Here is a 26,133-nt window from a genome sequence, read left to right on the forward strand (position 1 = left end):
GGCTCCCGGCCCCGTCCACCCAGCCCTGAGCCCTGCCAGGGACGGGCACCCACCGCTGCTCTGGGCAGCCTGGGCCGGCGCCTCACTGCCCTCACGGTACAGAATTTTCCCTAATGTCTAATATAAACGTGCCCTCTCTCAGTTTAAAATGGGTGCCCCTTGTCCTGTCACTGGACTCCCAGATAAAGCGTGACCCCATCGTTCCTCCCCCCTCCCAGGAGCATGGGGCTGCTATGAGGTTCTCTGGAGCTGTGGAGATGTGGTTGATGAGGCAGGATCAGTCCTGGAGAAAGTGGCAGCGGCGTTTGTGGCTGGAGGTCCTGGGGCAGCACAGTACGACCCTTTGCAGATTTCAACCTCTTTATTAAGAAAAGGCGTATTACAACAACTCCTAAAGTACAGCTCCATACTCTAGTCTCTGGGTATTAACACATTTTGAAAAGCACTTGGTTAAAAAGCAAAGTCAACATTAACATCGTCCTGGCGAATAATGGTGTCATGTAGTAAAATGAACATTCAAATAAAGCAGAGCAGTGTCAAACCTTTGGCATCTGTCCCACCGCAATGGCTCTCCCCAGCACGAGGCACAGGCTTTTATTGTTCTCGGCTGAGCTTTGCAAACTCGGCCAAGAAGAATATTTTTGCTCCAACAAAACCGCAGCTGCTCTGGGACTAGGGGAACTGTACCCAGAGGTGCTTCCCTCCCCACCCCTTTGCCAGAGCCCTCCACGGGGTCCTGAGCACAGCTCTGGCCAGGCAGAGGTGATGGTCCCCACCTAGGGAGGCCCATTACACCCTTGGCAAGGACTGGGATGCCGGTGACATTCCATGTGACCTTCCATGTGACCTTGAAACACCTGAGCAAATACAGATGGTGCGCATTCCTTTCGGGGCTGAGGCTCGGCACCTTCCTCACACCCCCTGAGGGAGAAAGGGTCTGCTTTTTCAGATGTACAACAGAGATTTGGGGGATTCCCAGGGCCCAACAGTCTCATTCCTGCTATAACTGCAATGACAGGCAAGAGGATCTTTTTTGGAAGCCACAAGATCAGTGAAATCTATCGGAAAGAGGCAGGAAGCATCACCACACCCTGTGGAGGACCAGGTGCCGCTGGGGTTTGTGCTGGGTGCACCTCTCACTCACACAGGCCGATTTGCAACCCCGTTCCTGCCCGCAGGCGTGAGGGAAAGGAGAACAAAACGAGACGACTTGGTATAGTGATGGTACCGAGTGTCATGCTCCATGTCCCCCTGCCCTCCATGCCCCCCTGCCAGCCGTGTCCCCCTGCCCACAGGCGCCGGCCCCTCGTGTTGCTGCAGTGGGGAGCCAGGATGGCAGCGTCACTGCAGGGCCAGCTCCCAGCGAGCACTGGCAGAGAGGGGACAAGAGGCAGAAACCCGGCCTTGGGAAGCAAAGGGCAGCTTTAACCAGCGAGGAGACGCACCACTTTTATCTTTGTGCTTTTACAGGCCCTGCTGTCTGGCGGGATCCTGCACGGCTGCTGCGCTTATTCATCCCAGGTTTCTCTTGCTTGCCCAGCCCGGCACACCGGTGTTGCTGATCTTATCCACATCATGAGGCAACCTACAGGCGTAGGGGAGTTTTCTTTCCCCTCCTATCGCATTCCTGGTAGGACTTGGCAGCCAGGCACTGACGGTGCAAGAGGGTGACAAGAACAGACGTGCACCGAGGTGGCTGTGGCATCACTGCAGTGAGACTGGCTGTTAGGGCTGCCAGAGAGCGAGGGCTGGTGTTCCCGGCTTCCCGGGGAAGGTCAGGATGTCGCAGCTTCACCAGGGCAGCGGGAGCCTGTTCACAAGGCTGCACATGAAGACCTTGAAGCATTTCCCTAAGTCCCAAAAATGAAAATCCATCGGCGTGCTGCTGTTTTACCTTCCCAGTGGGGAGAGAGAGCTGGGCTCCTCTGCCTCTGGGGAGCTTCTTTTGGGGAACTCGTATGTGGAGATGCAGAGCAAGCAACCCCTCCTTGACCACTGCTGGCTCTTGCTCTCCAGCCACTTCAGGCAGGACGTTTGGTGCTGCGTTGCTGCCAGCCTTCCTAGGCATCCCAGGGGGACCACCCCTCAGCACCCCCACAGCAGCTGCCCCTGCGTAACATGCACCAGCTGTGTCCCGCGCCCGACTTTGCTCTGCAGTAAGGCGGCTTACAGAAAGCCTTGGGCTCTGCCCCAGGCAAAGCTTCCCCAAGGCAGCAGGATGAGGCCCCGCTGCAGACAGGTCTCTGCGCAGCACCATGCAGCAGCCAGGAAGGCTGTGCAGCCTCCTGAGGGGGTGTTCAGGAGTGGCTGCACTGTTCAGGTCCTCACACTGGCACCCTCGCAGCAGGGATGGGAAGGATGCAGCTGGGAGCACTTAGATTAGCCCCAGCAAACACATTCAGAAAATATGGCTTTTTAATTAAAAGGGTCAAGAGGGAGAACTTCCCAACTGGTTTGCCCAGGGTTAAAATAAGTCCAGGGAAGTGCACAGGGAGTCACCAGGGCTGGGGCTCTACTTCCCAGTGCTGCTGGCTCCGCAGCGCAGCCGCAGCGAGCATCTCCTCCCCACCCACTGCTCACCCTGCGCCTGCTGCAGGGTTGCACAAGTTGAGACATTGCTTTCTCAGAGAGCATTAGGGAAAATAACAATAATAAGGAAAAGAGAGATTAACAAACCAAACACATCAAATCCATGAGCCTCTGCAGAGCTGCAGAACACAAGGGGGTGGGTGGAGGGGTGCAGAGGAGAGGCACCCGGCTGTTAGTCTGTATGCAGAAAGCTCTCAGCACATTGTGGTTTATACACATAAGACATTGTTTAACAACCGAGCGTTATTGCTATGCATCCATTTCCAGTCTAATCATTAAGCTTTACGAGTCAACATTAAACATCGCTTGTTCCATACAAAGCACATATGTGTCAGCGGTTACACTCCTCGGTCTATGCGTGTCAGGTATATGGCGCAGGTCGAAGCTGTATGCACCCTCTGGACTCCCAAGGAGTCCGGTAGCACTGACTAAATGCACCTATGGATCCCTGTTACACCGTACAGGCTAAGGGCTAACTTACAGTCCGAGACACTGGGGGCGGTTAGAGCCCCCTGCCCAGGGAAAGGAGGGCGGGCGCTGCCTGGGCTCCCACAGCTCCCTGGGACTCGCTGTGGCTAACAGCAGCCTACTCATTAAAAAATAGGAATGCTGCCTTTTTGTTCTTTTTTTTTTTATCATTTTGATCTCTTTGATCATTTTATATAAATACAAAGATTAAAATAATTTATCTCAACGTCATTTCTATTACAATCATACAGTGTTTTCCCTTCAAAACAAGTGTGTGTGTGTATATATATATAAGTGTATATATAGTATCTTTAGAGCTTCCCTCCCACCCCCCAAGAAAAGCAGCAGTGACTGAAGCAGGTACAGCAACGCAGGGACTGATCCTTCCTGCTCCAAGGCAAGGGTGCCTGGGGAAAAGCACAGGGCTTGCCCCAACAACTCATTTCCAAGCACATGACATTGGCATCACAGGGGAACTGGGGTGCTCCCTCTCCATCCCTCTGGGAAACACCCCCCTCGCTGCAGGCAGCTCTGCCCACAGGTCTGAGGGCTGCGGGGCTCAGGGCCTGCCCAGCTGCCCGCAAGCACCGGGGAGCACCCGAGGAGGGAGAAGCAATCGGGGGACTGCAAATGAGATTGACTCCTTGAGCAGGCTGCTAATTAGCAGTGAAAAGGAAAGGGTCCTGCAGCTCAGACAGGGTTGCTTCATTTACATACTAGGCACTGAAAATGATGATTGCTAGGAAGGTATTTACACAGAAGAAGGATCATACCTCTTCCTCCCCTTTTCAACACTCAGGTCAGTTGTGAACACCATGATCCTATCAAGCATTTTATAATTAAAATGCAACATACTCTGTCTAGCAGGATTGTCTAGGAAGGAGAGGGGAAAGCAGCTGTGCACACCACAGCTAAAGGAATAGCCACACTGTGCGGGGACACCTATTACTCTCTTTCACATTAAAAGAGAATAGAGACAAATCCTCAGCAGAATCTCTCCGAACCTGAGAGAAACAGCCATTTCCGAAGGCAAAACGGCACCTCACCTGCACACCACCACGGGCCCCCGGGTGGCCACAATGCTGCACACCAGGTGCTGCTTGTGCAATGCAGCACAAACTGCCCTTGCTGCCCTGCACTGCCTCTGCAGGGGTGGGCGAAAGCAGGCCCCTGAGTGCAGCCCGCTCGCCCCAGAGCTGGGCAGTGGGCAGAGCCTGCTTTAAATCACTTTGCAGCAGGAAACAGGTGGGAACCCCCATACAGCCTTACCGAGAGCCAGACCCGGGCCTTTTCTCCCTTGTGCAACTGTGCCCAGGTGCTCGTACCCCAGCTGGGCATTACCAGTACATCCTGCACTGCCCTGCACCCTGCCTGCCTTGGGCAGGCAGTTTGGGCATGCAATGTTTTGCAGCCAGGGCATGTGCATGCCCTGCCAGGCTCTCTGCAGCCTTCCACGGAGGGTGACAGTCAGTGAGGCCAGGTGGGAGCTGGTGAGGGCTCTGTGCTCCTGGGCCAGCAGCCCTGGGCATGGAAGGGGCTGCAAAAATCTCCTGCTAGAGCTTTGCCTTTGCCCCCAGCAGCTGCACACCTCTGCAGGGCTCCAGCCGGAGTGACTGGTCCCTGGGCTTGAGGGGACCCCGCAGGTGTGGCTTTGCCGAGCTCCTTCCCAAACACAGGGGTGCATTAGAGACTGTGGTGACAGCTGGGGGTCCCAGCCCTCGAGGGTACCCTGCGGGAGCAGGAGGGGTCTTGCCCTCCACAGCCTGACTATCCACATGCCAGCCAAAGAAAAGGTACAAAAGCTGCTAGTTTCTGTTCCGCTGGTGCAGCTCATACACTCAGGGGTTTGGTTTTACTGAAGAGCTGGCCTAGGGACCATTGCTGAGAATCTTGTAAAAGCATTTTAATATAGTATATAAATATTGAACTACAAAAATAGACACCTCTGACTGCATGGGCATGCTGCAGGTGAGCTTGAGCAGGCTAAGCCCGACTGCCCTACGAGGGCGATGCTTTTGAAGAGGTTTCAAACTGAACTGAAAAGAAATGGGGTCTGATGGTGGCCCACGGCTCGCCCCTGCCCGCGCCAGCTGTGCAGGTGGCGGGGGTCCTGCAGGAGGCCGCTGCCCACGCAGCCAGGCAAGGTGCTGGCTGTGGCCAGGGGCCGGGGCTCCTGGCTGGGCACCGCCGCGTGGCCGGGCTGGCCAGGGATGGCAGCCAAACCGCCAGGGCGAAACCTGCCCCTCGGGGTTGCCCAGAGCAGCGCAGGTCGCGCTGGTGCCCACGCAGAGAGACCTTTGCCCTGCGCGGCCGCCAGAGCCCTCCCCTGCATTTCTGCTGTTTCACAGCATCCAGGGAGTAGATGTATGAAGCTGACGGCTTGGTCTGGAGATCAGGCAAGGCTGCCCGGGCAGGGTGAGGGCTGCGTGCTGTACAGCTGCTGCGCTGGGAGGGAGGGGGAGGTGGTGGGAGAAGACTGGAGGGCTGCTCAGCCGTCTGTGACAAACCCAGATGTGGCTGTGGATGTGACTGAGAACCGGAATGCTGGTGCCGAGACGGGACCTGCCGGGTGCGATGGGCACGAGTCACAGCCTGGTTCCAGCAGCACGTGGAGCAAGGCTGCGGTGGGTGAGGAGCCGCACGTGGTGTCCAGCAGGGCCGGCACTCACAGCTTATGTCCAGCTGCCCATCCAAGTCCTGCGTGTAAATGTAATGTGAGGGAAATCCATGTTAGAGAGAGCTGAACCGCAGCGCAGGGGACCTGGGACCCAGCTGGCACAGCTGCACCGTCCCTGTGGAGGGGGATCCCTCCTGCACCCATGGGACCAACTGTTACTCAGCTGCCTGCATCCTGGAGGATCCCTGGTGACGCCTGGGGCCCCCTCCAGCCCAGCCCTGGTGCCAGTGATGCCCAGGGCGGGAGGCCCGGCTGAGCTCATCCCGCTGTGCCAAGCCACGTGCCACACAGCCTGTTGCTTGCTGCTGCACACTCGCTTCCCGGCACCCATGGCTGGGGAGAACACACCCGGCGTCCGTGCCGAGGGGCAGCAGCAGCAGGAAGGTCTCCTCATTGCAGGAATGCTATCTTTCTTCCTTCCTTCCTTTCCTTTCTTTCTTTCTTCCTTTCTTTCCTTTCTTCCCTGTCCTCTTTTTTTTTTTCTTCCTTTCATCCTTCCTTCCTTCCTTTTCCTTGGAAGCTCTGGACAGGCGCCCGGCCGTTTCCCTTTGCAGACTCTGTGCTGGGCTGCCCGCCTGCTCTGCAGTGCTGCTGGCAGCATCCCCGGCTCAGACCCTTCGGGCAAGGGGGATCCTCCCCGGCTGCTGGCAGGCAGGAGGTGCGAGCAGGGCATCCGCTTTCTGCTGCCCCTTCCCCTCCGAGGGGACGGGGGAAAGCAACCTCTGCCGGTGCCCACCCTGGTGCCGCTGGGCTCAGGTCTTCCCGGCTGGTCATTCCATGCCACCTCCTTGCCACCTATTCCCGGGCCCGGGGAGCGCCATGGGAGCCGGACCCCTGCCTCTTGCTGGGCTCGCCCTTGGCCAACCTGGCCCTGGCTATCGGCTCCTGCACAGGCTGCCGGGGGGCCCTCTGCACCCGAGGTGCCGTGGTGGCACCGGCCGTGCCGCAGGCCTGGGCAGGGGGCTCTGGCGGCGGGCGCTGCGGCCGCGCTGCGTAGAGGAATAGGGCCGGGTCGGGCATGGCATCGTGCTCCTCCTGCACAGGGTCCCTGGGACGGGGGCCATCCCCGGGTGGGCGTCGGGGATGCACCCTGTGGCCACGGCGCCGGGGCCTGCCCTCGGCCAGGGGGCCGGTGGGGGGCTGCTCGGGGGGTGGCCGCCCACCCGGCCGGGGGCCCGGCAGCCGCTGGGCAGTGGCGTGCAGCTGCAGGGAGAGGTAGGCAGCTGCCTCCGTCTGCTTCTGCAGCTCGGTGTCAAGGATGGTGACTCGGTGGCTCCGCCGCTTCAGCTCCTCCAGGAAACGGCGCTCCTTGTTGCGGAGGCTGGACCGCAGTGCAGCCACCAGCGTCTCCTTGTGCTGCAGCTCCTTGCGCAGCTCCAGGTTGTCCTTCTCCTTCTCCTGCAGCTGGGCCTCCATCGCCCGGCACTTCTCCTCCAGCTCCCGGTCCAGGACATCTGTGGGGGCAAGGCATAGAAAGGGGTCAGGGGAGGCAGCGGCGGCTCAGCCCATTGCTCCCAGCGGGTCCCCGCACGCCCCCACCGTGGCTGTGAGGGCACGTGACTGGGGGTACTGGCCACTCCATGGCACCAGCATGTCCCAGCAGCACCTTCGAAGCTGCTCAGGTGCTTTTTGAAGGTGGAGCTCCAAAACTGGCCGTGAGCTGCCCAAGCCTGCTAGTACCAGCTGCTTTTCCCCACACGCCCAGGCAGGCACGGGAACCCCCATCAGCCCTGAGCTGCCACACTGCAGGCACTGTGTGATGCTAACACCCAAACTGGGGGGTGAAAGCAAAGGCAGCTTCAGCGGAGATGCCATTGCCATGAACCTACCACCTCTGCCTCGCTGCAGCCTTGTGCTGCGGTTTCAGAATTTCCCTGGGTAACTTGTTTTTCACCCAAGAAGTGACTTTGAGCGTGGGCAGAGGGCAGGGGGGAGCATATGGGCTGGGAGAGGAAAGGAAGTGGCAGCAGTGAAACCATCAGCCCAGCTCAGGACGTGTCTTTGACTTCAAGCCCCAAGGCTCCACAGCCTTATTAGCGAGAATGGAGCTGCTAATCCAGGATTGCGGAGGAGCCGGGCTGTGCTCAGCAGGGAAGGAACCTCCAGTTTAGGAGGGAGGAGTGGGCCCAGGGGGTGCCTGTCTTGGGAGGCAGGATGGCCAGGCAGCCAGCCCTCCTTGGCTGCTGTGTGCACACTGCGCCATCACCCCTGGCTTCTAACACCTGATCTGTTCATCATCCTGCTCCTGTCAGCAGCTGCTGCCAGCGATGGGGCACGGATGGGACTTGTTAAAACAGAGGCGCTGCATCAAGCGGCAGGTTCCCCACAGCTCCTACCACCCTCCCTGCCCTTCCCACACCTCGAGGGCGATGGATGCCCTCCCTGTCCCGGCCCTTCTGAGTCACAGCACAGGCACCCAAAAAAGTGTGACTTCATGTGGGGCTGTGTGCACTGCTCCTGCACATCCTGCACAGCCCTGGCCAGCCTGCGGGGGCTGCCTCCCACCTGCCTGCAGGAGGATAACCTGCATCCCTGCATCCCTCTGTCCCTCCATCCCACTTGCCATCCATCCCACGCTCCACAGTGGCATCAAAAGACTGCATTGAGTAAACACCTGCAGAACAAACTGGATAAAAAAACTTTGCATTTTCCCAACCCCTTCTGCTCTGAAAGGCTGGAGGTGGTGAGGGATGGAGGGGAAGCACTCCAGAAGGACAGGGTTGGCCAAAGCACCCCCCCAAGCCATGCTCCTGCAGGCTGGCGTGGCTGGCAGCCCTGTGTGCTGGGGGGTTCCTGGGGGTCTGCATTCCTCTGTGCATGGTGGCCTTGCACTTGGGACAGCGAAACTCTTGCAGGTGATGATGCGTTGGAAAGGATGGTCTGAATCAGGAAGGAGGAGACTGGAGCATTGCTGGCAGCTGGATTTCCCCTCCCTCCATACTATGTGTCTCCCGGGCAGGAGGGAGTGGGGGGCAGTGGCTCAAAGTGCTCTTGTCCTCAGCCAAGACATGTTGTCATCTCCAAAAGGAAAGGCACGCTGCTTGCGTGGGGATCTTGCAGGACCCCGGGGACCTGGCCTGGGCACAGATTTCCACTTGAGGCCACTGCATTCCCCACACTCAGCCCTGGGAGCTGTTTGGGTGCCAGGGGCTGCCCAGGCAGGGGGCACATCCCACCCACGGGTGTGATGTGGCAGCTGGAGCAGCCGTCACAGGGCATTCGCACCCTCACGGCAAAGAGGCCAGGCTCAGCAGGCAGCGGGAGGGCCGGGCACTGTGGCTGGGCCATGAGCCTGGCACAGGGGCACGGGGGTGACCAGACCACCCCAGCGCACCCTCCTTGCCTGCGACGGGACTCCTGCCCCTGGCAGCCCTTGCCGAGCTCCTGCCCCCGGCCCGTGGTGTGGAGCGAGTGCTCGCCCTGCCTGCGCTCACCCCTGCCTGCCCAGGCCTGCTCCCCTTGCCTGCAATCATCCCTGCTTCTGACAATACGATTTGCAACTGCTTTATAGCCTCAGCTCCTAAGTGTCTTCTGCAGAGGAAAAATGCTTTATAATGAGATCTTAAGGGAGGCAGTTGCACGCAGTAATTATTACGAGTGGCATTTGAAGAGCAATCATCTGATGGCATCTTAAATTAGGTGGTTGGCCCATAAACGTGGCAAATGTGATCGCACTCCTCGTAAGCTGTTAAAAGGCTGAAGGATGGGCAGAGACCTGTGGGTGGGACTCGCTGCACATTATGGTCCATGATGCTCCGATGGCAGCTGGTGGGCTGGCAGCAGGCTCTCCCGGGAGCAGTGAGCCCACCTGTGTGGGCAAGGGACCTCAGTGGGAGGAGGGAGGCAGGGTAGGAACCGGGGTCTGTGGGGGCTGGCATGGGCTGAGAGGGGCTGGGTGTGCATGGCTGCACATTTAGAGGAATTATAGAGGAATGAAGGCAGGTTAATTAACATTGATAATATACAGCTGTGGGCTTGCTTCAGGGGTGGTGGGTTGGCTGATGTGGATAAAGTGCAGCTGTGGCTGGTTCCTGCTAAGTAGTTAAATAGCTTATAGGGTATGGAAGAGGGGCACTGAATGAAGAGAGACCTGGAAGAAGCAGAGGAAGGGGAGAGCGTGTGCGTGCCCTAGATGGAGGAGAGACAAGGAGAAGGATGCAGCAGAGGCAAGAAGCAGGGTCAATTGGCCTGAAGGGTATGAAGGAACAGCACAAACAGTAGATGAACTGTTGAAGCCTTGTGGGGGATTGGTGGCTGTGCCAGGGCAAGGTGTGCTAACTACTTATTGAAGTTAAACTGGTATGTGATGGTAAAAGCCTTGTTGCAGCTGGCTAGTTTTGAGAGCGCTGAGACAGCATGTGGGGGTGGCCATGGCCCCCCAAGCCCCCTGGGGCCAGCCCCAGCACTGAGTGAGGGTGCTGCCAAGGGATGAGAACGCTGGGTGCGATCAGCCCTGTGCCTGCTCTGGCACCACCAGCCCTGGCTCCGGGGATGAAATGCAGGCTGGGGCTTGGTGCCAGGGACTGTGCCCTAGCAGTGCCGGGGATGAGTTTCAGCTTCATCCCTGGGATGGAGGAGGAAGAGGAGCTGAGCTACTCACAGAACATTCTCTGCTGGCCATGGGTGCCTAAGCACCACTGCCTGTCCCCACCTGACCCAGGTGCTGTTGGGGACAGGGATGCATCACCTGGGGCTGTGTGGTGGCATTTCCTGGCATGCAGGAACAGCGTGGTGAGGTGGTCTTAGCCTGTGGCTTCTCAGGACAGAGGCAAGGCCAGGCAGGATGGAGCCCAAAGGGACACCCTGGGGACTCTGACATGCACCTGCTGCCTGCTGGGCTGTGGATGGAGAGGGGCCAGGAGCCCTGAGGCACCACAGCCTTGTGGAAAGGGGCCAGTGGCTGCCTGGGAAGGGCAGATGAGCTGAGCACATCCTTCAGAGGACCACCCAGGTCTTGTGTGTGGGGCCCACTGGCTGGAGTCCACCGCCTGGAGAATTGCCCAATGCATCCTGCTCAGGCACCAGGCTGACTGGACTCTGCTCTGCAGGTCAGGGCTGTATGTGTGAGTGGGTGAGATGTAGGGAGCAGCTGCATCTGCCTCCAGATGAAGGGCTATGGTAGAGGGATGCTCAGGAAGGTGGGGAGCAGTGCCCAGCTGCATGCGGGCAGCAGGATGCTGTCCCTGGCATGTCCCTGCTCTGCTGGTGTGTCTGTGTGCCAGGCCCCTGCCTGTCAGGGCACTTGTTCCTGGAGGAGAGGAGCTGAAATCAAGGGGAGCTCAGCACCAGCTCCCCGCGCCTGTGTCCCTCGGCACAGGCTTTCATTTGAAAACCTGCCCATCAGGTGGCAGGGGCCAGCGTGCTGCCTGCCAGCAGTGAGAGATGCCAGAGCCCTGTGCCATGCTGGCCTGGCAGGAGCTGTCCTGCCTGTGGCAGGCTTTGGAGAGGGGAATTGCCTGTTGCCTGTGGGTTTCTAGTCACCCCCAACCCTGTCTGCTTGTGGCAGGGGGATGAGGCTGCCTTTGGGCTGGAGAAATGCTTTAGCAGGGCTGCCTCAGGAGGGGCTGCAGGACATGGGCCAGGTGGCCCGAGGGGACAGTGCATTATGAAATGCTTTTTGGGCAGCTCTCTGCTGCTGGTCCCAGGTCTGGGATGGTGTCTGGAGCTTGCAGACACTTTTCATGCACAGAGACATTTCTCCCCCTTATTTTGGAATGTGAAAGGTTATTTTGTAGGCAAAACTGACCATTAATGAACCAAGACTATCGGGAGATTTTCTGAATCGGTGTCTGGATTGCAGTTGGTGAGCAGAGCTGGAGCAGGGGCTGATAATGTCCTTGTTGGCTTTTCCCTGGGGCTGAAGGGTTTGCGGGCTTTGAGTCCCACCCTGGGGGTCTGTGAGCTGCTCCCGGGCAGGTGTGTGTGTGTGTCAGGGCATTAGCAAAGCCAACCTACGGATGCCGGCTTTCCCATGCAAAACCTTCCTAGGTGGCTGCCCGAGCATTTAACGGGGCTGCCAACAGGCTCTGTGTGCACGCTGACTTAGCAGCCACAGCCCTGTCTTCAGCCTGACTGCCCCCTGCAGACAAATGTCCATGTCCCCTCCCTGGGTGGCCCGATGGGCCCCCTCCGGCCACAGGCTCTTTGGGTGGCCCCTCTGTATCCACACATGCTCCCTCTTATCTCGTGCACAGGTCCATGCTCTTACCTTGCTGCCGGGTTTCCAGCTCTTTTATTTCCAGGTCATGGGTAAGCTCTGGAAGAGAAATCAAACAGGACTGAGAAGGAGCATCCCACCCGTTCTGCACACTCCCTGTGTCTCCCTCTGCTCTCTGCCAGGGCACCAGCAATCACCACAGCTGTGGCACTGCCTCTGCCCAGCCCGTGGTGTGAGCGTGGCCATCTCGGATCACCTGCCAGAGGCTGAGCCAAAAATAGGCAATTCTGGCAATTTATTTTTTAAGCAGCCTTGGGATCTGGCATCTGCCAGGGCACTTGCCCTGTGCTGTGGCCAAGGCAGCGCCTGCATGTCCTGCCCCATGGCGGAGCCTGAGCCTCTTTTTCTCCAGCAACGCCACCTTTTTCTAAGAGAGCTGCTGAACCATTTTCAGTGCTTGAAAAAATCAGGACAAAGAGCAGAGCAATGGACTGAAAATAGACCAAAGTGTAAGCTGCCACCCGAAGTATTTCATAATTTACTGCTTCCAGGCTGATCTCTGCCTCTGCACATGACGCAAGCGGGATGGCTTCGTCCCTGTACGATGTGCCTGCAGAAGGATGCTTGCCCTGCTTGGGGGCAATGGGCAGCTTCAAAATCCCTCTCAGCCTGCTAGCGAGCATGAGCACAGCCTGAGTGCTGCAGGCATCTGCCTGGGCACAGGGAGGCAAGGCAGCGGCAGTGATGGAGAGGAGCTGGTTTGTGGGATGTGGCCCCCAGCCTTCCTTGGGGATGCTGGATACAGATGTCCCAGGGTGAGACACGGGCTGCAGACCTCGGGCACCACAAAGTGTCCTCATGACTGTCTCATCTGCTGCCGTGGGCCTGGGCAGCAGTGCTGCAGGTCCAGGGTGTGGGTGCAGGCAGAGCTGCCCTGTGCCCACGCTGCCCCTGGGAGCAGTAGCGAGGGCGGTGTCCTGTGGGGATGAGCCCACCATGGGGCTGCAGCCCGTGCCTGCCTGCTCTGCCCTGGCATGCTGCCTGCTTGCTGCCCAGCCCTGGGCTACAGCTCACAAAGGGTAGCAAAGGATGGACTTTCTGGACTTCACTTTACCCTGCACTTCTATAGGCAATCTCTTTTGAATTAATTAATTGCCACCCACCAAACCATCAGCAGCTCTGAGGGAGGAGGAAAGGGGCGGCAGCAGCAGCATTCAGTTGTTGTGGGGCCTTTTTTTTTTTTCTCCTTCTCTCTGGAAATGAGTTCAAATGGTTAATCTTTGCCCTACATTTTTCTTTTAATCTGCTTTCATGTTGACTCTAATCCTCACCACTGCCATCCTTCTGAAACGAAACGTTTGGCTCGGGCTGCTCTGCCCGTCTGTCTTGGAAAACAAATCTGTAGTGAGAAGGCAGAAGTAACTGAGAACATAATGCAGTTTCTGGAAAGCTTTCAGCTCTCTCGACTGTCCCATTGGAAATCAATGGCAACTGTGTTATTTTTCTGAAGCTAAAATAATAGGTTTGGAGTCTCAGATATATTTCGAATGAAAACTAAAGCAGTTGCCTATTTCCAAAGAAGTCATCCCCCTGCTGAGCAACTGCAGGGCTTGGGGATGATGCACAGCTCCGGGTCCCAACCTCTGCACAGGAGCTACAGGGGCTGGTGGGAACCTGCCCCGGTACCATCCCCTGCAAACCCAGTGGAGAGCACCCTGCAGGGCTCTGCAGCATGCCCAGCCTCTGTAGCAAGGATCCAGCTGCTCTGCACTTCTGCATCCCATCTCCCACGCTGCTGGCCCCAGCTGCAGCTGGCTCCCAGCAGTGCCCCTGCGCAGGGCAGAGGACAGGGCACTGCTGAGTGATGCACTTCAATGTGCCTGGTGCAGGAAACGGCCAAGGAGGGCTTTGTATTCCCTGCCATGGGCTAAGGCACATGCATCTGCCCCACAGGAGTCCCCCAGCGCCAGCTGCCTGAGGGCTTGAGACCCTCTTGGAGGTGGCTATGTGCCCCTTGGAGGGGCTAGATACTCAAAGGCAAGCTAGAAAAGGGTTTATTTAATACATGGCTTCTCTCAACACGTCAGGCTTCCCTTTGGTGCCTGGGAGGCCTGTCCTGGTGCCCCAGCATGCGAGGGTAAGGAGGGATCATGGCACAGCCCAGCTGGCACCTTTGCTATACACCACATTGCCTGGCAGGGAATCCCCCCAGATCCTGCTCCATTCCCAGAACCAGCCTTCCCCTGGTGCTCTGCTAGCACGGCTGAGCAGGGTGATTATTGCCACAAGGCTTCAGCTCATCTTCCAGTAAAAGGAGAAACAGAAGAGCCAGAGGAATCTATTGCTATTTCTGCTGTGTTTATACCTTGCAAATAAAATGGAAGTGGGAGGGAAGCCAACTCTCCTCTGTAACATGAGGCTCCTTCCAATAAATGAATTGCAGGGCTCTGGGCTGCATTACCTTCCTCTAAAGCCTCGGACTGTTGGGGCTGGCTCTGCCCTTGCCCCGCAGCAAGGGCTGCAGTACTTGCCCAAAGCAGCTGCCCTCTTCCCCCTACCAGGCTGCGGTGAAGGGCACGAGGTTGCAGGGTGCTGGAGGCTTGTGGGGTTGAGCACGTGGGGGCTCCATCCTGCTTTTAGCCCTTGCTGCTGGCCCATGTGGCTTGGTGGTGGAGGCTCCTGGGATGCTGGGCACAACCAGTGGGAACTGCCTGGTGTCCACAGGCAGCAAACCCAGGGATTTATTTACTTGAATAAGGTCCCTTCTGAACACAGCTGTTCTGCTGCTGGATCCAGCCTGGATCCAAAGGCGCTGGCTTGCTGTGTGCCTCCCCCTCAGGTCCCCTCGCAGCAGACGCTCCCTCCATCGACGAGGGCTCTGGCACCTGAGAGCTGCCACTGCTGCCGCTGCAGGCGGACAGAACTTCTCAGGGATGAGGAGATGGATGTCTGTAGGAGGGAGGGCATTTCCAGTGGTGACACCCTGGGGAGACCGAGGGGATGGTGCAAATGTCTTAAGGTCTGAAATGAGAGCTCCAGGGCAGCTGGCACAGCTCTGCAGGGCCACGACAGGGAAGCACTGACTTACCGACTCCGCTTGGCTCCTGCAAACAGCCCCACCAGACAACTGCATTCAAACCATCAGCAAAGTCACCGTAAAACTAACCTGGCTTTGTCCCCATCACTCCTAACAGAAAGGCGCTGCAGAATTGTACACCTCGCAGATGAGGCTGTGACCCTCGTCCGGTCAGCCAGTGCTGTGGTTCAGCCGCACTGGGAAGAGATCAGTTATAACCAACTGTGCAACGGGTGCATTGCTGCCCCTGGGGACTCAGAACCCCCCAGCGCCTGATTTATGCATGAGAACTTCCCTGTCTCACCTATCTGGAGAGGCCATAGATGAAGCCATTAAAGCAACAAAACAGAACAGCAAAAGCTGGGAAAGGATGGGGGAAATCAGATGGTTTTAGCAATGCAGACATTTCTTTGTTTCTCAGGAATCAGGGAGGATGGAAGATAAGGAGTAATTAGCTACAGCTGAATTATTGATGACATCGATGGCACAAGTTGGAATGAGTTTCGGTGGTGGGCAGGAGGCTGAGGAGCCAGTGCTCTTGCGAGGCTGGCTGAAGGGGAGGGAGACATTGCCGCAGAGGTGCCGTGGGTGGGGTCTGGTGGCCGTGCACCCCACAGCTGGGGCAGGTCCCTGAGCCCCGTGCCAGGCTTGTGGCTGCGCTTCCGGAGGACTGGAGATGGGCAGACCCTGGCCAGCTGCTGCAGGGTCTGCCGAGACCACGGGGAGCAGCTTGCCCCCTCCCCGAGAGGCCAGGCTCCTGGTGACAGCCCCCGATCTTGGGAAAGGCTGGGAGGTGGCAGCCTCTGCATGAGGGGTGGCTGCGGATGCCTGGCAGGGACCTTCCCTCCAGAGCAGGAGCAACCTGGGGTGGGGGAATAGATGTGCTGATGCTGCTGACGTTGGTGCTTGTTCAGCACCACAGCAGTAAAGCACGGCAAGAAGATACTGATACTGGCAGCTCGGGGCTGGGCTGGCAGGAAGGGAATGGATTCCACCTCTCTGTGTGCAAGAGAATAAAGAGTAACAAAATATAAACAAGAAAATCACATTTCCTCCTGTTCTGAAAGTGGCCTTGGTGTGGTCCCGTGCATCCCTGTTATCAACAGCATTCAACCCTCTTTCCCCTGGCACCTGGGTACTGATACTGGCACCGGGGAGAAATTATGAACTACTTTACGTTTTCATAATCAAAATACCTTTTTGGGCACAGATCACAAGAGGAAAAGCCAGGACCACCTTGCTGGCTAATGCTGGGTTTTCCCTCTTCCTTACCCCAGCGAATCCCTCGGGGCAGTGACTACTGCAGCCGAACTACTGCAAGGTGCAGGAACATGCAGCCAGCGAGAGTGCTGAGCTACCAGGGCTAATCCTCGTTCAGAAGTCTGCCCTGAGCACGGTGTGAAAACAAAGGAAGAGGGTTTTAATGATGGATTATCAGCATAGACTCCTGTCTTATCACCCACCCAGCCAGCTGATGTCCAGAATAAAAATTGCTCTGGTTCTTCAGTGCTGCAGCTGGAGGAAGCTGCTGGTACCCATTCACAGAGGAGTGGTTTCAGAGGGTTTGACCCATGCTAGATTTGGTGGCCACATAGCACTGCCCGAGAAGGGGCTAGTGGCATCCAGGCCAGTACTGCAAGTGGGAGGCTGAAGGGAATGGGGATCCCCTGATCCCACACCGAGCAAGATCACCTGTGGCTTGGTGCTTCCTCCCATGCATCCTGCCAAACGCCAGTGCGAGCTCCTGTGCGAGACCAGCCCTGGGGTGCCAGCAGCAGCTTTCCTGCCCAACATGCCCTGTGGGCACACCGCTCCCACATGCCATGGCCAGCCCAACACTCACCTGAGCAGTGCTTCTGCAAGCGGAGGATCTCCAGGTGCAGATCATGGAGCAGCTCCATCTGCTCCTTCTTCAGGAAAGTGATGTGCCGCTGCACACTCTGTATCTGGTGCTCCAGGGACACAGTCTCCATCGCAACCAAATTCACGGTCCAGGCCTGCGGGGAGCGGAGATGGCTCGTGATCAGACATGCAGCAGCACACTGGGCTTGCGAGCCCCGTCCCCAGAGCCCTTGCAAAGGGCAGAGCCCACTGGGAGCAGGGCGGGTGTCTGCTCTTGTCTACCCTTTCCACAGGGATGTGGCTGTGGGCAAAGCATCCCTGCTCAGAACCCTGGGGACTGGCCCCCAAGCCACCCCGCTGCCCCAGCACCTCATGGGTCCAGCTCCCGTCCTGTCTGCGCACGGGCTGGGAGGCTCAGAGACTACACGAGCAGCAAATGCTGCTGCACAGACCCTGGCATCAGAACGGCTCGTTTCTATTTTGAATTTGGCCCTAGGAAATGTTTTGTCACTGAGCAGGATTGCATCTGGGACAGGATTGCTCCCTGCAGTCCCCAGGTGGGAGTTGCACCAGAGTCGATCTTGGCTCTCACTTGACAAGCCACATATTACGAAGCAGTAACTGCAGCGAGAGATCTAACACATGAAAAATACAATATGCTCTGTCTAACCCGATCAGTATTACGTGGTAAGGAGAGTCACATTGTCTTCCAGAAGAAGAAACGTCTTCCCTGGTAATTCACCTGGCAGACAAGAGCTGCTGTCAGTCCTACTCCGGGCAGCTCAGCCCTGGTTGGGGGTCCATCACCAAGCATTAATTAATGGCTCCAGCAAAGCAGCTGCACAAGCTGCCTACCTGTGCCTCTGCACCAGGGAGATAAAAATAAACCTCTGAAAGAACCCTTAATCCTGGGAAATACCATTCCATATGGATGTGGAATCCATGCTTACTCCCCACACCCAGTCCAGGAGGAGGGGAAGCCACAGCAAACTGAGCTAACCCGGCAGTGCTGAGTTAACAGTGGGGCTCGATGATCTTAAAGGTCTTTTCCAATCTAAACAATTCTGTGATTCTATGGGGAGACATTGGGCCAGCCAGCCTGAGGGATGGCATGCACCATCCTGGCCCTAGGAAGCTGCTTTCCTTCCCTCCAGCATCCACATCTGACTTCAGTTTTCTTTCTATAGAAACTTCAGAACTCAGCAAGCACTTTGGCTCACGTTTATGGCATGCCCAGCACAGTAATGCAGTGCATTTTAAAATAATTCCCACAACCAAAATCGAATCAAACTGTATTTAAGCTTGATTCCACAGTAAGTGATCTTGGCAGTGCCCTGAGTTCAAAGCTTTGCTCTTGCCAATGCCTCTCCAGATCTGTGACAACCTTAAAGTCAGGTCTCCACGTTGCTACTGTTTAATGAAGTGGGGGTGCAGTGAGGCTTCAGGACTAACAGGTTCGGGGTATTTCCCATTGTGTGTCACTGCTGTGGCATCGCCCTTGGCTGGCCCCCAGCCTGCTTTCACCAGCTGTGGCTCCCGGCACCTGCGTGACCCTTCCCGGCAGCGAGCCGGCACGTAGGCACAGCGTGGGTCAGCCCCTGTGTACAGGGCAGCGCTGCAGGGGCCAGGGGGTGGGTGATGCCCCGCATGGGGAGAAGGGACTGTGGCGCAGCACGATGCTGCCTTCACGCAGCCCCTGCCCAGGCTGAGCACGCCTGCCTCTGCCCCAGCTCTGCCCCACAGCTGCCCCAGCCGTACCCCACTCCACCCCGTGGCATAACCCCTCCTGCAAGGGGCTGGTGCTGCTCTGCCTCCTGGTTTGCTCAGCCATTGGTCTGGCTTCTGTGGGTGATTTCTCAGCTGCAATACCCCCGAGGCAGGCCAGCGCCAAGGGTCTGGGGAGCACTGATGCTGCCACTCATCTCTGCAGCAGAAGTAGCATGGGCTGGGAGGGGGCTGGGTGTGAACCCCAACTTATGATGCTGGTGGTGCACGGGCAGGGAGATTAGAGGCAGCTGCAACACCTAATTGGCCTGTCAATGAGTAGAAGTGATAGCAGTTGTGCTGTCCTGTGGTTGCCCCTGCTTGAGGGGGTCAGACCAAGCTGTATGAGGGGGCTGAGGGCTGCCCTGGCCGTCCCCCTTGGAGACCTGGCTTGGGGCTCCTGCTGCAGCCCGGAGGGTGCCTCTGCCTGGGGGGGCTCTGCATGAAGCATGAAATAAGATATTGGGTAATGGGAACTGGCTTTAGCATAGACAGATGGTGGATTGTCACTGGTTTTTTTTCATGTCCTAGGGAGCCATTTCTGGAGGCAAAATAATGAAACTTCAAGTTTTAGGGTGGCTCTGAGAAGTACCTCTGTTTTGTCGTGGATCTTTCTGCTATGAGTCTCTCTACAGCGTATTAATAATTTGTTATCTTGGGAGTCAGATACAGGAGATCAGGGCACCTCCTTCGTTTTGCACAGGATATCGCGCTTTGTGTAAGCATTTGTCCTGTACCTTTGAAAGCAATGCATTTTCCCTCTCTGGAGGCAACTTTAAGGTTTAAGTAATTGGGCTTGTACTTACAGCAGGGTTTATGGTTTACAGCTGGACTTGATGATCTTAAGGGTCTTTTTCAACCTAAATGATCTTATGGTTCTACGACTCTATGGCTCTGCTATTCAGGGAATGAAATGCTCCAAAAATTCACCCTATGAATGTGATGGGAAAGCTTGAAAAATGCCAGTGTGATACATAAAAGCAACAGATACAAAGGTCCTGTTTCTCATTTAAGGCGCTTATAGCAGGAGCTATGATTTATACCGGCTTAAAGCTTCCCTGTGGAACAATGTCATATAAGTGAAAATAGCCTTGGCTCAGCCTGCTTAGTCCTGCCTGGCCACATGTAAGGCGTGCAGCCCCGTGCAAGGAAAGCATGGGCATCTCTGCAAGCCTGGGGACCTGCAGCCCCTCATTGCTGGGCACCTTAAAATGGAAGCAGGGTAGAGGGGGATCTAGCTCTAGACTTAACCCCCTAATCATTCCTATTCTTCTGAGTGGCAAGATGATGATTTTTAAGTCTTGTAAGTCACCTAGCCTTTCCTGATGGCAGCGTAATTAATCGACAAGAGAGATGGCGTTCCTTCTTTGTACCCTGAGAGCTGGCAGTGATGGGGATTCATTGGGGTGTGATGGGAGCACATTTACTTGTGCCAGTGCAATGGCTGTGGAAGTTACTGGGCATGTGCCATAGGCTAGGAATACAAATCATACCAAGGCATAAACCCTCCTGCCAGCCGGGGCTGTGGAAGCGCAATGTGCTGGGCTCTAGAGCAGCTTCTTGATGGAAGTTGTGGCACCTCATCTTGGGAAACATCAGAAAGTAGGTTGGATGAAGCCCAGGGGATGCTTAGTGCTATTTTCAAGCACTTTGTTCTGTCTAGTTGAAATGTCTTTAGTAGAAATGGCTGCAAATTTTCCGTTGAACTTTCCCTCCTCCCTTTAAGTAGGAAATTACCCTTCTTTTACTAATGGAAGTGTTTTCCATTGAAAATAAATAGTTGATTAATATCAATCTGTAAAGAAAGTAAAAGAAAAAATATCTGGGATTGACATCTGTTGTGTCTGATTTGGAAGATTAAAAGCCTACATAATTTACCTGTGTATGGGGGAGAAAAACAGTCTGTTTCTGGAATTGCTGTGGGAAGTCCTTAGTGGGTTTGGATCAGCTTTGCCTGTCCAACATGACTTTCACCATTTCCATTGAGAAACAGCTCTCAGCTTGTGGCAGGAACATCAGAGGTATCGTGTCGGGGGGGGGGGGGGGGGCACCTCATCTGTCTAGACATGGAACTCCCATCCGCAAACAGGACACAGAGGCTGGCAGGGGCAGGAGGTGCCTTCACAGGCAGCGAGGATGTGGCCGGGAATGGTCATGCTGTTGCCTGAGAGTGGAGGTGGGCAGAGTTCTCCTGGGGCTCTCCTGCCCCTTGCAACAGGAGCCCAGGGGGGCACAGACCGTGGCCCGAAGCTGCTGCGGCTTCACCACCCCACGGCCCCACGGGCAAAGGCAGGAACATGCTGTTCCACTCTGCAGCCGTTAGACAGCTTTGTGTCATAGGTAATGATGCAAGAGCCAAGAGCTATTAACGAAGCTGCAATTTAGTCCTGAGGTTTCAATAGCATCTGTAAGCTGTTTGAGCACCTCTGACGTTACCAGAAGGCAGCGGGTGAACCTCCGCCTTGCCAAGGCTGTGTCCGGTTGTTACCCCAAAGGGTTTCAGAACCAAACTCTCAACGGCTGATAGCTTCCCTCCCTTGGTTCTAAAGTCAAGTGGAGATTGCAACAGCTTTTTGACCCTTTAGTTTGATGCGTGTCTTTGGTCGTTTCACACGGCACAATCACTTGGGAAGTGTTGGGGATTAATAAGGATTAGCTGCTGCTGCTGGCTGACTTAATAATGCTTTACAGGGCCACCGCATCTCCCAGCTAATAATGCCCAGGCTTCCCATGTCAAAGGGCTTCAAAGCACCCAGCAAGTGCTGAGGACCATATCTCTATGCGGTGAAGCAAGGTGGGAACCTTCAGCCTGTGCCCAAGACATGAGACCCAGAGCACAGTGACTAGGGCTGTCACTCCCAGGGATGCTGAGAAGCACCAGCTTCCCGAGCCATGGCCTTGCAAGCATGGCTCCCAAAAGGATGGTTGTACTGCAGCAAGTAGGGACGGGGTTGGAAGCAACGCTGCTCTGATCCCTGCCTTGCTGTAGCTGTTATTCTAACTTGCCAAAGCAACTGGTGGTGGAAGCCTTTGCAGTGCCCATGTACTCTGTGGCTTTGAGGAGTTATGAATGAGGTTACAACTCTAGAAAACTACGTCATTCATGATAAAAGTCAAGGGTAAGTGACAGTTCTCTTTAGCTTGAAGGATGCTCTGTGCCCTTGCACTTCTGATAGTTTTATATATACACACCACGAGAGCTGGAAAGGAGGCAGCAATCAGCTAAATGGTGATTTTTGCCCCTATTCAAAGGTGACACTTAAAACCCGAGCTGGCTCCTTGTCCCTGCAGAGCTGGGGCTGAACGGCTGTCTCCAGTTTTGGAGACTGGACATACAAGGGGCTTTGCTCCATCACTGAGAGCTTTCCAGGAACAAGGTTCCCTTGCTGACCATCCAAGATTTTGAGCACAGGACTCTCAGGTCTCTCCCTGGAGTGGTGGGATAGCCCTCAGCAGGCACTCATGACCAGACCTTTATCTTTAAAAATGCATTTTTTATATCTTAATCCTCAACTGCAAATTCACTCAGAGAGATGGTGAAAGCTTAGCTGACAAAGTGCTGGATAAGCTAGAGGAGGTTTTGGGACTGCTGAGCACAAGCAGTTCAAGGCAGACCACGTGGGTGCAACGCACAAACATGAACCTGGGGAGATATCCACTAGGAACAGGTGAGTGCACTCCAGAACAGGCCTTGGAGAGCTGCTCCCTGCAGAGAAAGCTTCCCTGCCATGCTCAGCCACCCCCTGCCCTGTCCCTCGGCTGAGGCTCTCCAAGCCTGGGCCATGGGCTGACACCCAGCTGCAGCACTGGTGTGGGGTGCAGCAGCGCTGAGCTCACTGCCCTGCAGTCCCCCACGCTGGATGGTTGTGGGCACAGTCTCAACTCCTGAGCCTCCCTGTGTGCCTGCCCTTGCCTCAAAAACACATTTTCCCCCCCCCCTCCTTACCTTCTCACGATGCAACTACAATCTTTGGGACAAGCACATTGGGAGTCCTGATCTCAGTTGGGTGTTTCAAAGTGCTATCGGAAAATGTCAGTGAGATTTGCAACTTCATCCCAATTTATCAGAGTTCTTATTTCCCAAAACAAAGTGACCAGAGCAGCCTCCTGAAGTAGCTACAATGACCAATTTGGTGTGGAGCTTGCTAGGAGCTGATCTCCTTTGCACAGATTGTTTGAGAATTTGTTTCCAGGGCAAAACTGTACTCAGTTCTGTTGTTTAATGCCAGTCAGAATCCCAAAACTTTGACGCAAGATGAGGCATTTGAAAGGCAGGTACAGTATTGCATGTACACATACCCCAGTGCAAACACGGTCACACCGAGATCCAGCCCTTACCCACGTAATCGTTTTCCCCCATAAATGGTAAATTAACTGGGAGTCAGAGGACACAAATGAGGTTTGCAGGAACAGGTCGATAATTTATCCCATGGCAGTTGCCAGCCACCTCCTCACCACTGCATTAAAACATACGCAGGAATAAATGCTGATACATATCAGAAATCTATAGTGCTTAGTATTTACGATCTCAAAGAATATGAACAGAAACTTGGCAACAACACCACGGAGCGAGTGCGTCTTTAAATGTAAGGAAAACAAGGCAGCAGGAAGCTGAGAAACTTGCAGAAGGTCACGGAGGTAGTGGCGATGCCGGGAATAGAAACTAGAGGTGAAATCTCGGCCTTGGGAAAGTCAGTGGGAAACCTCCCCGCATCTCGGTAGAGGCAGGATTACGCTCGCAGCCCTATTTGCCATCAATTATCTACCCAGATCTATTTAAAGATAAAACCAAGCCAAACGCTGATGATAAATTATTGTGTTTTCTGGCAATTCTCTAAACAGAGCAGCCTGACTAGCAGCCAGAGCTGAAGCTTGTCACTCGGCTGCAGACGCTGCAAGCAAGGCCGTGCTTTCTCCTGCTGGCTCCGGGGGAAAGCTACGGACCCCACTCCGCGGCAGGAGCAGGATGGAGCCCGCCGCCGCCACTTCCAACCAGCCGCCCCTGCGGTGAGCGCTGCCCGCGGTGCCACCCTGCCCGGGAGGGCCGCAGCAAGGCTGCCCGGTGCCCGGCGGAGCCCTGCCACAGGCTCTGAGCGCAGTGCCGCGCCGGGAGCCGCTTCCCAGCCGCGCAGCCCCGCCGCCGGTGCCGCCCGCGGGGCGAGGCAACTTCCAGAACGGGCACCCGTGGGGCCGCGGGAACTTCGGCAGGGACAGCAGCCCCGCGCCGCCGCACCCCGGCCCCCGCGGCCCCGCGCCTCCGCCCCGCGCACCGGGGCCCCTCTCCCCGCCCCGGGCCCCACCGAGCCCGCCGCCCGCCGCGCCCTGCCCCGCCGAGCCCCGCCGAGCCCTGCCGCCCCGGGCCCTTACCTGGGGGGAGCGGCGGGGCCCCGCGGGGCGCCCGCTGGGCGTCATGGGGCGGCGGCGGCGGGGCCGGGGCCGGGGCCGCGCCGGGCTCCCGCGCTGCCCGCGCTGCCTGCGGCGGCCCCGCCTCGCCCGGCCCGGCCCGGCCCCGCCGCCCGCCGGCAGCCGCGCCGTAAACAGGCGGCAACGTGACCGGAACTGGGGAGCTCCGCCGGGGCGAGGCGCGGGCGGGGAGCGGGGCCGCGGCGGCATCGGCGGCTGCGGAGCGCGGCGGCTCCGGCGGCAGCGGGGCCCGAGGGGACCCGCACCGGCGCCGGGGACATACCCCCGCACCGGGCCGGGGCTCCGCTGCCTGGGGGTACTGGGGGCGCCCGGGCTCCGCTGCCCCGGGGGGGCCGCACCGGGCCGGGGCTCGCGGCCGCCGCCCCGTCGCTGTCCGCGGTGCTGAAGCCACCGCCCCGCCACGGGGAGCGAGGAGCCGCGGCGCAGCCGGGCCGGGCCGCCGGGGCTCCGGGCATCTGCTGGGGAACCGGTGGCGACCGTGTCCCCTGCGGGGGCTGTCAGTGTTAACGCAACTCGAGGGGGTGCAAGCCAAATGTGGGGTGGCACCCACTTCGGCGGGGAAACTGGTGGGAAGCGAGTCAAGAATGGGCTTGTTTACTCATGTGGTTACTAATCCTTCATGCCCTTTTGTGTCTGATATCCAGACCAGCTGGGGCTCCTCTTTCAAAGATGACTAAATTCATTGCGCCTCTTCTACAGTAGGGGAAGCTGAGATGCAGCGGCCTGTTCCATGTCACATGGCAGTGAAGGCACGGAGAAATGGTAGCGTCCTTCCCGTCAGCTGACAGTCTGCTGATTCCTATTCCCTTAAACCAAAATCTGCTACGGAGGGAGCACTGTTCCTGGTCTGATGCTTAGCTGGATTGTGCTGCCATTCTCACACTAAAACTGCTGCTATTCTGTACGTACCAGCCTTCAGCGCACAAGCAGCACATGCATGTGTTGTAGGGCAGCCCACAGGGTATGGTTTGTGGCAGCATTTTCTCATCCCGTGTTCTTTCCTCCCTTTGGATGCTTCAAACCTCTGACTGTAGCCAGTGCTACACCAAGCAAATGAGGGTATGCCATGGGAAATAGCTCTGCCTTATGCTTGCAGGAGGGCAGGCACAGCCGAGCATCCTCCAGGTGTAATACGGTGGGTTTGTAACATCCTTCTGCTGTAATGGCTGAACATTAATCCTTACCTGATGTGAAGTGGTGTGGTACAGCCTGGCTTGGTGCTGGCCAGTAGCAGAGGAAGGCTGAGCTTGGAAAGGGGACTTTTCTATGGAGAGTGGGTTTAATTCACACTTAAAGAGAAATCATTAAATCAGGAGAAAAGGTGACCAGGGAGGTCCAAAGGTCTGCACAAGCACACACAAGCCTCTGATTTGCAATGAATTATTCAGACATCTCTGCTTAAGGCCCCAGCCAGCACAAGTGAGAGCTTCAGTGCTTCTTAATGCTAATCCAGTTGTGCTGACTCCTGCCTGGACCTCCTCTCAACTTGTGTCCTCTGAAAAACAGAGTTCTTCCTGCAAAGCCAAGTTGTTAAGAGGTGAAGAATTTCTGTGTGAGGGAGGAGAGCACAGAATTTCTTATTCAGAGAAGTGTTGTCTCATTAGGAGCTCCTCTCACCCATTTTAACCATCAGGCCAAGGCTTGCCAGGGTGTCGTTTGTCTCAGTGTGGTGTTTGGGGGCAGGGGCGGCTGTTTTCATGTCTCACTGTGTCTTCCCCTAACTCATGTGCTATCTTGAGTAGGAGTGAATTACAGATGGGGAGGTGGGGGGAAGAGGGAGGGGTGATTTCTGAGTGCATCCTGTTTCACCAGGTTTGTACAGTTTTCATTGATTTTCCACTGAATAAAAGACAAGCCTGCAAACAATCAAGGTCAGGCGTTTGGGGACAGAGAGCTGCCTCTGTAAATGAGGTCATTGCTCCAGGATACGTCTGTGCTGCAAGGGAAGGCAGTGGAGCACAGCTCATCCTCTGCACCCAGCATGGCATGGGATAGAGCTGGCTGCCTCTGCAGCATCGTCTGCCAGCCCAGATCCAGCCACGATGCACACACACTATTGCTGTTTCCCATCATTTCTCTTGCTTGTGCTTGCCATTCTACAGTGAACTGGTTTCACTGGAAGCTTTTTGCTCTGAG

At 56.5% G+C, this 26,133-nt stretch overlaps 1 protein-coding gene across 1 annotated transcript; it reads right to left on the reverse strand.

Moving 5' to 3' along the window:
• Positions 1–346: 346 nt before the first annotated feature.
• On the reverse strand, positions 347–24,019 carry CCDC92B (coiled-coil domain containing 92B). The gene is made up of 4 exons (XM_040578789.1): positions 23,941–24,019; positions 16,811–16,964; positions 11,943–11,990; positions 347–7,188 (listed from the first exon to the last, which is right to left on the reverse strand). Exons 1-4 carry the CDS (start codon positions 23,983–23,985, stop codon positions 6,530–6,532), a joined length of 906 nt encoding a protein of 301 aa, XP_040434723.1. The 5' UTR covers positions 23,986–24,019; the 3' UTR covers positions 347–6,529.
• Between the last annotated feature and the right edge of the window lie 2,114 nt (positions 24,020–26,133).

Source organism: Falco naumanni, chromosome 1, assembly GCF_017639655.2.
Source record: "Falco naumanni isolate bFalNau1 chromosome 1, bFalNau1.pat, whole genome shotgun sequence".
In the NCBI taxonomy this organism is placed as follows: Eukaryota; Metazoa; Chordata; class Aves; order Falconiformes; family Falconidae; genus Falco; species Falco naumanni.